This window comes from Pagrus pagrus, assembly GCF_965226575.1.
Source record: "Pagrus pagrus genome assembly, chromosome: 14".
NCBI classification, from domain to species: Eukaryota; Metazoa; Chordata; class Actinopteri; order Spariformes; family Sparidae; genus Pagrus; species Pagrus pagrus.
The window spans coordinates 13,057,323-13,072,431 of NC_140198.1; the positions used below are offsets into that span (position 1 = coordinate 13,057,323).

General features: G+C 41.6%; 2 protein-coding genes across 2 annotated transcripts; one reads left to right on the forward strand and one right to left on the reverse strand.

The window, feature by feature from the left end:
* Positions 1-1,858: 1,858 nt before the first annotated feature.
* Positions 1,859-9,306, reverse strand: LOC311269049 (von Willebrand factor A domain-containing protein 7-like; the record flags this gene model as incomplete). Its single annotated transcript, XM_084373028.1, has 15 exons — positions 1,859-3,826; positions 3,911-4,204; positions 4,501-4,775; positions 4,858-4,950; positions 5,375-5,524; positions 5,814-5,946; positions 6,038-6,259; positions 6,538-6,654; positions 6,766-6,878; positions 7,130-7,296; positions 7,403-7,589; positions 7,776-7,901; positions 8,031-8,124; positions 8,681-8,953; positions 9,091-9,306. 15 exons carry the CDS (start codon positions 9,304-9,306, stop codon positions 3,383-3,385), a joined length of 2,904 nt encoding a protein of 967 aa, XP_084229154.1. The 3' UTR covers positions 1,859-3,382.
* Positions 9,307-11,337: 2,031 nt separating this feature from the next.
* LOC311269529 (protein ABHD15) lies at positions 11,338-14,438 on the forward strand (the record flags this gene model as incomplete). Its single annotated transcript, XM_084373717.1, has 3 exons — positions 11,338-12,063; positions 13,408-13,637; positions 13,733-14,438. 3 exons carry the CDS (start codon positions 11,338-11,340, stop codon positions 14,436-14,438), a joined length of 1,662 nt encoding a protein of 553 aa, XP_084229843.1.
* Between the last annotated feature and the right edge of the window lie 671 nt (positions 14,439-15,109).

Genomic DNA, 15,109 nt, shown 5'->3' on the forward strand with positions numbered 1-15,109 from the left:
TATTTAAAAACAACGGTCTGGCATAAAGTAATGAAAATCTGATCAGGCATTACCAATATGGATGAGACAAAGGAGAAACGTACCTTAGGGCTCGAGGTCCTCCTGTGCACTTTATCATTATTGTGTCAACACCTGCTTTACAGCGCTTCATGGAGAAGGGCGAGGTCACTGAAGAACTTGTTCTACCTGTTGCTTTGGCATGAAAATGTTACTGTCCGTTTGGTTATAAAGGCAATACCAATGCGATGCCATGAAAGCGCCTTTCACATCACCATCTTTCACTTTGAGGTTTATTTTTTAATTTTGTGAGTCGATGTTTAGCTTAATTGTGAAACAATCTATATGTCTTCTGTATTTGCAAACATTTCAGTTTTTCGGAGTCCTTGGCTAAACAGCAAATAAACTTCTAATAAATCTTTGCACTAAGCTGATCTGGCAAACACTGGTACTGTATAAATCTTGAATATCTGAAAGAGTGGATAGTGAAACCTTTTCCTGTTAGGTGTGTGTGTTGCGTACACAAGGGCACTCAGCATTCTTGTGTGGGAGTGACTGGTACAAACCTCCTGGTTGTTCACATGTCTTTTTACATTCTTCTTAAGAAAAAAACTGCATGGTGGTTGTTTCAGTTTCAGTTTACATCCGTGTCTGTGCAGACTCATGTCACATATGTAGTGAAGACTTAAAGGAATTAAATAAGTGTTAGTTCAGGGGAATGGAAGTTATCAGCATATTACATGTATTATTCTAGTGAATAATTACAAGTAACAAGTAACTCTTGTTGGACTACTGCTGTATGTCTATGAGAGTGCAAGTTCATTAAGAAAAACAAAAAACAGTCAAATTCGCTCAGCCCAGTCGCCAGGATGTCACGTTAGCAGTGAACGTTTCTACATACCACAGTAATGTCTGAGCTTGACATGTGTACCAAACGTGGCATTTCAGGTTCACATTGTATGCTTATTGGCCACCTGCCACAGCAGAGGTGGAGGGATGGGTGGTGGCGTCGTTGCAAGCCGACAAGGCTGGAAAAGAAGGACACCTGTCGGCAGTTCCAGCGGTTTTAATGGCGACAGAGCCATGTGTTTTGTAAGAAGAGATTCAGACATTTCCAATGGTGATTTTGTGTTTCCTGACCCTAACCAACTGCAGAAACGTACTTGGCCATTTATTCTGGCAATGGGGTTGAATTCCTTGCATGCATTCACATGTTTGCCCAAAGAAGCTGATTCTGATAGAACATGAAGAAGCTACGAATTGTAAAACATGGATGCTTCACACACACAGAAGATCTACGTATATAATCACCACAGTTTCAAAGTAGACACCCAAGATTACTGTCACCAATTCAGTGTCCAAGTTCCGTATTGTGTTTTCATGCAACAGGATAAAGAACCCAATTTAGAGAAGTGCTCAATTAAATGATGATGGGAACATTAATAGTGGACGCACCTAAAGAAAAAGGATCCAAGTTGAATTTTAGTGAAACAAAGGTCAGCACGACAGCATCAGCAAACTGTTACATTCAGGACAGAGTCATTTTTGTTGTCTGCTGCTCCCTCATGAAACAATGGGACAGCTTATGTTGGACTAGTGATTGTTTCCTTTTCTACACATACCCTTCTTTCATTTCTATGCCACAATTTAGTAATAACAACCACTGACAACATTTGATTTATTTAGTGTGAATAATTACCTGTTGCTGCATTTCTAAGACTGATGCTGATTCAGTGCATGTTTACTTGTTGTTACAAGACTTGTGACCAATTATGCAGATATATAATGTAGTTTTTTCCCTCTGTCACCTTTCTCCCAAAAGAAATACAGTGAGTGAGTGGACATAACTTTTTTTTTCAGCTTTATTGTGTCATCCTTTACATTTTTCTGTGCAAGAAGCAAGCCTCAAATCATATGTATCTCTAATTTTAAAAGGAGCTTTGGGGAACTGATTGTTTATCTCAGCAGACTCCATTTCTAAACTAACGTTAGCTACTGTCGCTCTCTGTTAGCAGAGCACAGAGAGGCACTGAGACGAGGCACTCGACAAACATCTATGAAGTCACATCCTTTGGACTGTCGCGTAAAATCCAACCCGAGTCCTTCACAAAGAAATCCATAGTCCAGCAGCATTAAACAACTTAAACAAATCTCGCTCAGGCTTGTACAGGCAACCGTGAGAGACAGTCAATGGATCATATCAGGATAAAATCTTCTCACACATGGTCAATAAAAAAGTAACTAATACATGTAAATTGCTAAAAATTGTCACACACTGCCCCTCTAAATGATCAAAAACAACAACAAAAATTCAATCAACTATAGCAGTCCACACCTTAATATCAGAGAATCTTGATCTTATCTTGATTTATGTATTGTAATCAAACCAACATGTCTATGTGACTAATGTCTTAATCGCTACATAATCACAGCCCCATTAAGCTTTTAAAGTAAGTTTGACAATGGCGTCAATCCCCCTGCGATACATAGAGTACATGCAGTCCACATTTCATAGCTAAAGATTTAGCATTGGTTCTACAGTAGTATTAATCACCTGGTTGTACATTCACTCAGTTGCCAGATTATGAGGTTTGCCCATAAATCCATTTATGTCAAAAAGGTAGACCAAATATTAAAAAACACCTCTCAGTCTAACACAATAAAACACAACAAACAACAGCCTCCTGAATGTAAACTGTAAAGGGTAACTCCACCAACTTTACACATTAAAGTGTTTTTGCAGGGTCTTGGGGTGAAAACCTGCGTACAATGTGTGAAAAAGTATCAGCTTTTTGTGGCTCCTGAGGAAGCTGACTGTAATCTGATAAATTGCCTCCAGTGGTGCCACTCAGTGATTAAGTTGCATTGTGGGTAATGTAGGCACCAGGTTTGGAAAAGCAGTCTATAGACCATATTCACATGGTGGCAATTTTCCTCTAACATCCCACACAGGATGGGAAGCTCCAATGTCGTACTGCTGTGCTCTTGGCTGCAGGTCATATAAATGTAGGCAACCTGACAAGTTGTCATTTCACTCTGTCCTTATTTATTAGTAACTGTAAAGACAACAGATATTTTAATCCGGAGGGACATCGGACCATTTTTAAAAGTAAAACCACAGGTTTGATAACTGATTAGCTAACGTTAGCATTCAACAAACACATTTTAATGTGGGAAATTGGTGGAGTTACAGTTTAAGGCTTTGCCATAGTACACTTTCAACTACGGCAAACTAATTCATAGGGTTTATTGCAGTGCTGTTGTATAACACTGCATCATTTAAAGCTACATATACCTAATAAACTGGCAACTGAGTATGTATTTGATTTTCCAAAGTCAAGAGAGCTTCTAAATGTAACTCTTCCCAACATTAATATGTCAACATTCAGTTGATTCCCATTTCAAATGGTAAATTGAGCCCAAGGATCGTGATTCCAAGGCAAAGAAGAAAAGACTGAACAGCTTTGGTAGAAAAAGACCCAACAGGTGCTGTTGGAGTCTGTGGGGGCGCTTGTGAGCTGTTGGTGGGAGTTTGCCGGACACTGTAGGAACAAGAGCCAACATTACCCACCCCATCAACAAGCAGCAGTTCCACATCAGGGGAACAGCAAGATGCAGTGTAGGACACCAGCGTTACGTTCTCGTTGCCAGCGGCCAGGCTGGTGTTCATGGTGCCATTCCCCTGTCTGAGGCTAATACGGTCAATACCTGTCCCGTTAGCCCCATCAGTCACTTGAACTGAGAGCTTCCATGTGGACAAGCTGCAGTCTTCAGTGCAGTTGGACTGCAGGCTGAGCAGCTCACACAGCGGCTCAGTGAAATCAGTCACCTACAGTATGAGGAGAAGAAAAAGTCAGAAAAGAAAAAGCTAGAATGATTATTCACTGCCATCACATTTCAACTGGAGAGTTACCGTTTTAAGGACAGTGAGACGCATCACAAGATAGTTGGTGTCTGCTCCTCCTGGAGATTCAGCCTCAATGGTCAGGGTGACGTCGGTACCAGACGTAGTGGTAACAGGTGCTGTGAGGTTCACGGTACCATTAGCACTACCTCCAGTGTCCAGGACTAAACTGGAGGGGAACGTCGAAGTAAACCCTCGGTCATTGGTAGCTCGGATAGTGAAGGTTCCTCCTGCACCGCTGGTCTCCACAGAGAAGGGAACTGAAAATGTTTCTCCTGGTGCTAAGACGCGACTTGTATCAGCCTCAAAATGGAAGGAAAGTGGGAGAATTAGTCATTTAAAATATAGATGACATATGAGATCTTAAGGAGGCATGCAATAACACTGACCAGAAGTTTTTGACCTCACTGTTGCAAAAGAGCATATTTTTCTCGCCTTATCAGTCGTAATAAACATAATCCTAGTATTTCTTTTTCACACTGTAGCTAAACTTACTCAAAAGGCTGCCATCTCTTAGCTGTGCACCTTTTATTGTAAAATAATAATAAGTAAGTGCAACCAAGTCATATCAGGTATTTAGATGAAGTAGTTTTACTTACAACAGTAACAGTCACAGTCGATGCTCGGATGCTGCTGGATGACTGCCTCTGGAAGCTCCCCGAGGATCTGGAGGAACCGTCGCTGTTCTGCCCCTTCACGAGCACCACAAACTCCTCTGATGGCACCCTGTTAAACTGTACCAAGAAGTCTCCTCCACCCACAGCTCTCACACTGCCATTGACATTTCCTGACCCCGATGATTCAACCAGAATCACTTCTGTCACCGTGGCGGAGGTACTCCCGGTGACGGTCAATAACAGACTACCATTAAAACCTTCAGAAAAAGAGAGAATGCGCTGAAATATACTGAAGTTAATGAAACGTCATATGTCTTTCATGAAGTCTGTTTCCTTTACCAGCTCTGGGACGATTGTCTATGACTTCCAAACCTCCAAATGGGCCACGTGATGCTTCCAAAAAGTCAAACAGGAAATCAATGGAACTCTCACCTGCAAATAACAAAAGTCACAAGAAAGGACAATCAACCAACGAGGGTACATGATGAACATATCAGGCCCTATTTCAAGGTAAAACAACATATTTGATAACCCGTTAGCTAATATTAGCATTCAGCCACTTTCTGGCTAACACTGGAAATACATATTATTGTTGAACGAATGAATTTAATCCATTTACCTCCACTATATTTTGTTGGTGGCATAAGGCTACATAAGGCAAAGTATTTGATATCTCAAAATCTCAGGATCACCGAAACACCAAGCCTTACTGTATGTGCATAGCTATTGGCTACATAACTCCTCTTTTGTGATCTGGATGAATGTGCCTTGAACAGCAAATGATAGTTACACCTAAAAATACAATAAAGTTAAGTATCTCTCATATGATTCATCCATGTTATCATGGATTTCTCACCTACGACCTTCAGAGTGTAGGGATTTGTTGACACCATTTTCATTTCCCACAGTCCCACTTCTGTTTTTAGCTTCAGATTCTTGAAATTTCCCACTGTCTTGGATGCAGCGATCAATGATCCTGTCGTGTTGGTGCTTTGCTGAGAGACACCTGAAAGCAAAGCCAGGGCAAAAAATAAAGCACACTGGTTAAAAGACTGAGTGTTAAACTAACTTCCGTTCTTTTTTAACAATGGAAATTTTTCTGAGATCAGTTGTAAAGTAGCAGCGTGCATTGTTGTGACTGTACCTCGGTGCGACACTGAATACTACCACTAGATGGGGTCAAAGTCAGGAAATTTCAAAGCTTGCATCAAGTGGCTTTAAAATACCTTTTCAATACTTATCGACAATAATTCAATTACCACTTTTAAAAGATGTAATCTCTAAAGCAGAATCACCTGAGGGACTGATGAGAGTAAAGGTGACAGAGCTCCCAGTGATGTAAACTGTGAGGTTTTTTACTGACTCGTCAACTGTGAAGGTGAAATTTTCAGCCTTGCCTGGACTCCTAGCTGCCTGCAGGAGGGTCACCTAGAGGGTTAAATGAAACTGGTGACACAACTGACACAATTTGAAACAATTAGAAAAGTCATTAATGGCCAATGAGAGCATTCCTTCATACCAGAGAGGAGCTGGATGACTCTGTAACGATGCTGACGGCCTCAGGGAGCTCACTCTTTGTGACTTCAATAGACTGACCTCCTGAAGTCTGAGCCAGGTCTCTGTAAAGCTGGGCATCTGATGTCGCTAACCGACTCTGTTGTTGTTGTTGTTGTTGTTGTTGATTGTCACCTATCTGTCTTCTACGACGAAATCCCAGTCCGCCTGTAATCATGAAGTTCACCTGAAAAGAAAATGAAATGAATAAAAAATAAAGTGCACTATGTAGTTTTTCTGAAGAAATTTTAATCAGAAGAGAAAAATTTTAAGTGATAAATTCATCAAACTCAATGCCCCCATGTTGCTTTTTTACAAGCTAATATACACTATAGCTGCCTCATTCAGCAGAAGATTTTGCCCCCTGTCTTGAGAGTTTGACCTCCTCTGATTGGATGGTCAGTGGCTGAGGTGTAAAACATACCATGACAGTATTTTTAACAGTGATATACTAATAATACTCACCACTGTCTTGGTGCGCTCTATGAGTGCATTCACTGTGCTTCTCAGGCGACTGTCTTTAGCAGCTGCATCCGTGAAGAGGAAGATCTCAGAATTAGGAGGAGCACCAGTTAAAGCCAGCTGTAAGAGGAAGAGAGGACCAAAATGATACAGTAGTTTGACGTAACTCTTTTCATATCATTACATTTTGCAGAGACTGATGTTGAAGTAGTGTCAAAGACATCACAGCACCTGCAGCCCTGATAGACTCAGTTCAGGAGCATCTCCTCCACCCACTGCTGATAGTGAATTTATAGCGTTCTTAAAGATGTTTGGGTCTGTAGTCCTCATCAGCGGCCCAAAACCTGAGGTTCAGGTGTGGAATGATTTACAGACACGGATATTTTTCTGCATATTATTTGAGCAATCATAATTTTCCAACAGGTATAAAGCACATGTCAGCATACAAAAATCTGCAGGTTTATTTCAGTTAATTACCGCTCAGAAGGCAAGCAGATAAAGAGCAAATTCATAAACTTCATAACACAAACATCCATTTATTTAATTTAAGACAAAAATAAGGATTAAAAGTCTATTAAGGGACTCGTCATTCTACCTGGATCACTGAAAGGTACAAGAATATAAACTGAGGGCTCATCTTCTGTTCCCACTTTGCTGTTGATTATAGAGGAAGTGACGGTCCTCACTGCTGCAATGTCGTCACTCATGCTTCCTGTTGTGTCGATCACAAAACAAAGAGCTTTACTGGAAATTCCCATCATCCTGAGGGAAGGACAGAGACAATTAAAAGAGACATAAAATACATACAAACCCTGTATTGCCTCCTTATGGTACATAACCGAAACATGCAGTAAGAAAGGTTTCTTACTGTAAGAATGTTTTGTCACCGGCAGCCCCTCGAATGTCCTCCAGCAGCTCACTGGTTGCAGCTACCGCCAAGTTTGCTGCTGCCATATGGAGACGTCCATGCTCAGAATTCATCTTGTCTTTGTTGATCCCACCTATAGGCTCGATTTCTTTTGATTCATCAAAAAATCCTCCATGGCTGCATTTTCCTGTGCGAGGAGGGACAACCTATCAATGTGTGCTTTTAGAAACTAGCAACAGTTTTTTTTTTACTTTAGAGCAGTGATTTATAAACAGTTTATTTACAAGCCTAAAGACAAATTTACATTTTCTAAATAGTCTTTGTACTGTAAATTAAAGACAGTTCTTTAGGTAGGCACTGGCAGGACATTTACCGTCTGGTTTGCCCTCTGAAAGATTAAAATATCCGGAGGTAAGTATCTTCTCCAGTAGGATATCCTCCAAAATGTTGTTCGTGCAGTCATCTCCATCACAGTTGCGACAGGTTGCTCTGCTTAAAGCTGTGGGAGAGAAAATCCACCAGACATTTTGAGTCTTTAAACTGTTTTGTTTTGAAAATGATCTCTCTGATCACATTTCTCTCTCTTTTGGTGACACAGCCAAACACTGACATTGTATGAGCTCTTTACCTGCTATGTTACCAATGCTGCTGCCTGATCTGATCAGATTGGTGTTTGGGAGAGTGTTTTCCATTTCCACCCAGTTGCTATGACTGTAGAAATCCTGTTATTTGAAAAGAAGAACAAGATCAATATTTTCAAAAAGCCATTTTATTGTTCTTTTTTAATAGGATGTTGAAAAGTACATAAACCGATAATACATTTGATTTCTAAAGCTCTTTTCTTAACAAAGTTAGGGAGTGCTTTACAGAAGAACCTTTAAATATGACCGATTGCCTCTCCATGTCATTTCAAGTGAAAAATATGTGTAGTCCAAAAAACTCCAACTGCAAAATCCATCCCAGAACCCAGCCCTCATCCTTTCCCTTTGCCTTCTTGTTTGAAGTTAGCATTTGTTTTATTTACTTTGATACCTGTAACTTGATAAAACATAGTAAGAAGTAGTGCCAGTATTGTGGATAACCCAGTTAACTAATGTATTTCAAGAGAACTTTAAAAAAAATTACAGTGTACAATAAAATTGTAAAAATAGCACACTGGCTCATGGAAATACACTGTTATGCTGCTTGCTGAACTTAAGTGAGTTTTAGTTTTGAAGTGCAACATTTTTGTATGAAAATTTAAAAAAACACAGGAACCAAACACATAATAGACAGTACCTGTAAAGGGTGTGAGATTTCTCCAAGTTTTTCTCTTGCTGCCTCAAAGTTCATTTCCTTGTTGCTGGCCTTCACTATTGCCAGTCCATCTGTGATGACTCTCCTTCCCTCTGCAAACTTTTCATTGTCAAAATGGTATTCAGGGTCGGAGGAATGAGAAGAGTCTACGAGCCGATTCATTCGTTGGATTAATTTGATGGTTTGGCGGAATCTCTTGGATGATTTTGATGCTCGACAGGCAGCAGCGACAGACTCGGCTGTAAAAGGCTGAGGCTGCGCACACACGCACACACACACACACACACACACACACACACACACACACACACACACACACACTGTAGTGTCAAATCACATATATTAATAAGTGTATAAATGTAATGTATAATTTATTCGGGTTGAACACTTACAGGAAAACTGAAGTCTTTGCCACCAGCCAGGGCCAGAGCACGACACGCCTGCAAGGTGGTATCTAAGATCGCTCTCTGAGTGATGTCTTCATGCTTTTGATTGGTTGCTTTACTGAAAAGAAAATCAATAATAAACTCAAGATCAAGCTCAATGCCAAACCCAGAAACTCCAGTCTGCATGAGCAGGAGACACAGTGCCACCAAGCCAGGAGACATCGCTGCACAACCCCGGGTCTGTTTCAGTGCTGAGAGATGAAAAAACACAGCTTTAGTATAGATCACTGAGATCAGCCCTAACCCAGTTCATTTATCTCAGTTCAACAACTGAATATTTCACATTAACACAAATCTTTGTCAGCTCAACTGACATTGAATTCAAAGTTGCAAAGAATGTATAAACATTCAAAATAATAATCAATATGGTAAACGTTTTTACATCCTCAAGAATCAAAAACACAAAACAGGGACTACATTGTTCATATAAAGTGTGCATGTTAAAAATATTCCAAATATTCTTGAAACAAATCTCTCTACAGCAGGAAGAAAAACGTGGTGCAGAAATTCTTAGAAATTCTAATTTAAAAAATAAAAAATACTGAAATCTAAAAATCTGACTTACATCAAATTGTGGGTCCTGATTTTGTCTTGTATGCTGTTTACGGTTTGTGACAACCTTATTTATAAGGTTCCACACACGAGGTGGAGTCACTACTGTGCTGAGCCTGTTCGACCTGTTGTTGCACGTTGTTGTTGGTACTGGCCCTCATCTCAGTTTCTGACATCCCCTGATAACCCTGGGTTTAATGTTACAACACTATGAACTGTGGCTAATTCTCTCTGGCACTCCTGCAGAAATGTGGACTGAGAAAGTGAGAAATCTTAAAGTAAGAAAGTAAAAGTAAGAAAGTAAGACACTAATCAGACCAGATTAAATGGTTATCTCTGGATACCAAAGCTCGTTTTCTCAAGATAACAAGAAAAAAAGTTCACAAGATAACTGATCTTTGTGATCATTAGATAACAGCATTAATAAAACCTTATTATAATTATTTATAAGTATTAATGTTATTGAACCTATGGCCATTAAGGGCATCAGTTTATAATACAGTGAGCTCATCTGCATTTTTTTTTTAATTTGGTTTGTGCAAATGTGCTCAGAATAATATGTGTGGGAGAAACTGTTTCATAAAAGCAATAGTAGTTGTTGGTTTGTCATTTGCACATCTCCACATTCATTATATTGACAAACTGATGTTGATAGGGGCTGAGAGTGAAACATAAAACACACCAAGACATTAATAATATCAATCAAAGGCAGATATGGATGGTGAGAGATTTACTCCTCCTGTAAGATTACCATTCAATAAAGCTAAGCATGGTACCCATTAGCTCAGTTGGTAGAGTGGGCATTAAGCCATACAAAGGCCAACAAAAACCATTTTGAAAAAGCTAAGCACAAATCCGTCTGCTGTATATGTGACTGCATTCATTCCATGTCTCATGCTCACAGGTTGGGTGACCTGTTTTGCAGTTCAATTTCCCGACAGTAGGAGCTGATGTACGGTATGACAGTTATTTCTGGAATGGGAGCACATTCCTTCATTCAAGGTAACTCAACCAACCTATCAACAAAAAAAACTTTTGTCATGTCCCATGCTCGCAGGTTGGGTGAGGAAGTGACTCAAGGTTACTCCAGGTTACTCAAATTTTAGATTTGAGTACATTTAAAATTAAAAACACTTTTAGAAGTTTACGCTTTTGAATATTCTCATTTAAATGTAAAGGATGTCGCTTGAGTAATTTAAAAATACAATGCAATCTCAAATGTCTTTAAAATCTGATAGCAATATATTGGCAGACATTTTTGCTCTTTACTGGGGTAAGCATGCAAAAGAAATAACGACAGGAACGGCATATGGAACAAGGTCAAAGGGCTACAATAAAGTTAACATTAAGGGGACAGACCCTGTGTGGCCTGTGTTTGCTTGCTGTAAATGATTTATGGAGGGAGGAGAGGTTGTGGGGGGAGAAGAGTGAGGGACAACCATTTACATGTCTACTCCGGTTCTCTTTCATTGAAGACTTCTCTTTATTCTCTTTATTTGATCAGTCAATTTATCGGACTAGACTTCCACATTTGTTTAAAAAGCAACAAGGCAGAAGTTTGTCAAATATGGGGGTAAGATGTTTTTGAGGAAATCGCAGCAAAACTTCCCGGAGGAAACACTGGATTTCCTGTATTTTCCAATGGCATCATTTGTACAGGATTGTGTGTTCTGTTTGATTCCATCACTGCTGCTTCTGCTGCTGTGCTTGGCCCCCCACTGGCCCAGGGTACACTGTTGGACGAGGCAGGCTGTCAAAGCTGCAGCCTGGAGACTCTGGGTCATTATTTGCCTGATCCTAGAGCTGCCACTGGACGGGAATACAAGCGCATGGACGGATCAGGCTGGATCACCATGGACCGATGTTTTGTCTGGGTCAGGTCAGGCCTCAGATGGCCCCAGGCTCATCTGCAAACCTACTGCGCTGGCCAAATATCTGCTCCGGCACTGTGGCTCTCTGGCCAGGCCGAGACTGGCCTCCTGGCCCAGGGGAGACCCCCATATACAGACTCTGTCCAGCATGCTGTGTGGACAACATGGAGACAGTTTACAGTTCACTAGAGACCATCTGCTACTCAGAGATGGGGGTATTGTCGCTCTGGACTGGGGGGTTGAGAGGAGGAGGTGGGAGGGGAGGAAGGAGCATCAGTCAGGGGGAAAGGCGCTAGGCTGTTTCACCACGACGCCTCCCGTCCTGCTCGTCATCCCTCAGTTCTGGGGAGGGATGACCCCCCACCTAAAGCTACTGTGCCATCAGGCGGTGCGTCAGGGCTTTTATGTGGTGGTGTTTCACGCTCGAGGCACAGCGGGGTGCCCGCTGACCACAGCACGGCTGACTGAGTTTGGAGACCCAGCTGATCTTGAGCAGGTATAAAAACATGGCCGGTGTACATGCCTTTGTTATGTTGTTATGTTTTGGGAGAAGTACACTTAAAGGGTAACTCCACCAATTTGACACATTACAGTGTTTATCTGGGGAGTACTAGTGCATATATGAGAAAGAGTAGTAAAAAGCCTTCTTTGGCTCCAGAGGAAGCTGCATGTAATCTGATTTACTGCCTCCAGTGATGTCACTCAGTGGCTCAGTTGCATTGTGGGTGATGTAGGCGCCAGATTTTGAAAAGAAAGAAGAATGTGTGGAATATATAGAAGGTGGTGTCTCTTATTCTGCTGTACGGATTTTGATCATTTGTTTTCAAACTGTATATAATGAGGAGTGTGATGCTACACCACGGAGGAATAAAAACACAGCATTGTGCTTAGACAGGAACACATTCTCAATCATGGAGAAACTTTATTAACACATGCGCATTTGACATTCACATCATATGTCAGTTATAGCACATTAAAGAGTACCTGCCCGAACTTTTGCTTATGTGACATTATAAAATAAAGGCTCATTTTCACAATTGATACAGTCCATAGCTTGCTTTCTCTTAGCATACATCACACCATCTCAAAGAGAGTGGGCTAGTTTCATTCAGCTGTAACCTTCTGGTGAGGTGATTATATCGCTGACGTCTTATGTCTGATCCCATATCTGCAGAGTAGTGTCTGGTATTTTTCTCCCATGAAGATCTGCATCATTATCAGATCTGAGACACGTGAACTTGCCGCCTGGGGCTCTATCAGCAAGAAATGTATCCGTTGCTTGTGCTGTGTCACTCTTAGAAAGTACACAAACACTTCACTGGAATAATCATCAGTGAATGATAAGGCAAAGCCGTCTCTGGAGTTATGACAGTACCTGCCTGAACTCAGCCAATTTTGCTTATGTGACAATACAAAATAAAAGCCAATTTTCACAATTGAGAGCAAACATATATACAGTATATGTCAAAACCCACAATGCAACTTAACCACTGAGTGACATCACTGGAGGCTGGAGTTAATCAGCAGCTTCTTTTGGAGCCACAAAAGGCTTTACACTACTTTTTTCTAATATGCAGTAGTACTCCCCAAGACCTGTAAACACACTTTAATGTGTAAAATTGGTGGAGTTGCCCTTTAAATTGAAGTTTTGTTTTGAGATAATGATTTGAGTTATTTTTTTAAACCTGTAATCATTAGAAAGCACCTTTAATGACCCATATTGAATGTATTGACCCATAATGTTGGTATGTTATCAAGGCCGAAACTGACATTAAGTTTATTCTGTGTTTCAGTTTTTTTGCCTTACAATGACGGTATATTTGTTGTCTTCCATTTTCAGGCGGTGGTTTACGTCCACAGCCGCCACCCGTCCTCTGCGCTGGTTGCAGTGAGCGAGGGTTCAGGCTCAGGGATTCTTCTTTCCTACTTGGGGGAGTCTGGGTCAAGTTCATACCTGAAAGCAGCTGCAGCCATCTCACCTGTGCTCCTGGGCCAGCTGTGGTTTGAAACAGCCATGCCTCCCATGTATCACTGGGGGGCTTTACTTCACAGGAAAATGCAGCTCAGCAGGTGAGAGGAATCAAAGACAAACAAATTAACAGTGGTTGTGACTTGTATGCAAAATGGACTGGATCATAAAAATGTTATTTTTGGCTCTCATAAAGATATGAAAGTTCCTTCAGGGGAGTCCTGGATGTGGATCGGGCCCTCAGCTGTTCCTCCCTCCGAGCCTTTGAGGAAACTCTTTCCTGCACTTCAGCCCAGCTTCAGCAGAGGGCCCCCAGACCTCTACTGAGCTCAGGATCTCATTCCCCACAGGGCCTGGCCCCCTCAGTGGCCTGGGCACTGGGCGAGAGGGCCTACCCAGCCACGGACTGGGACAGCTACTGGGAGAGGAACGAACCTCTGAGAGATGCAGATGAGGTGGCGGTCCCTGTGCTCTGCGTCTGCAGCTGCGATGACCCCGTCCTCCCGCCTGCCTCCACCTTGCCCCTTTTCCTTTTCCAAAACAATCCTTATTTCCTCCTGGCCTTGACAGACAGAGGGGGGCACTGTGGATTCACTCTGGAGCCGGGGAGGACTGGAGATGAGGAGCTGGAGGAGGTTAACTGGAGTCATATCGCAGTTCTGGAGTACTTCAGAGTGGTGGCTGATTTCCTGAAAGGGGATGAGAGGGACGGGTCGAGCTGGGGTGGCACACCAGGAGAATACAGTCAGGCTGGGCAGAGGAGCAGGAGCAGCCACATCATGGCTCCCCCTCGCAGGAGGAGAGCCACTGTGATAAGGAGACCGAGACTGCAGACACCTGAGCAGAGCGGTGTGGATGCAGAGGAAGGGAACTTTACCTGGAAGAGGTCGTACACACGCTGAGGAGGACGAGATGGAAGATCTGCGGATAGAAATGTTGTTGACTTTGGACAATATTTCATTTTTCCTTGATATTCTGTCACACGCATATCATTATGAAATATTTCTGTTTTGGTCGGTGCTAGTGCATAACTATAGTAAAGTGGTGCAGTCATGGACCTGCAAGAACCATCGTCTAATGAAATACGAAGATGGCATTTTTTTAATTAAATGGACTAACCAGGAGGAGCATCTATCCGACCTGATGTCTATCGAGGCATTATAAATGTCTCAGATGTCACGTTCAATCCAAATAGTTTCAATTTCGGTTTATGGCGTGCTAATACAGTAGGCTGGGCCACAGGAATGTAATCCTCCCCAAAAAGGAAATAAATATCGACTACATATCTTCACACGCTCAAAAATGCACCTCTTGTCAGGTTTTTGTTTGAGAGGTCACTTTCGGTAACAGACTTTTCTAGTTACATCTTTACTGAGCTAAATGAGTAAAATAAATCAAGGGGACAGGTGACTTTTGGTAAAGACAAGCAAAAAGCACTTGTTCTGAAAACATGGCTTCCGTTGTTTTGAACAATAATAATAAAAAAAAAGGGGGATCATAATTTTGCATTTTGGCAACGTTGCTGCTGTTTGCTTTACGAAATCCCCCTCCGAGACAACAAAAAGGAAGGGTT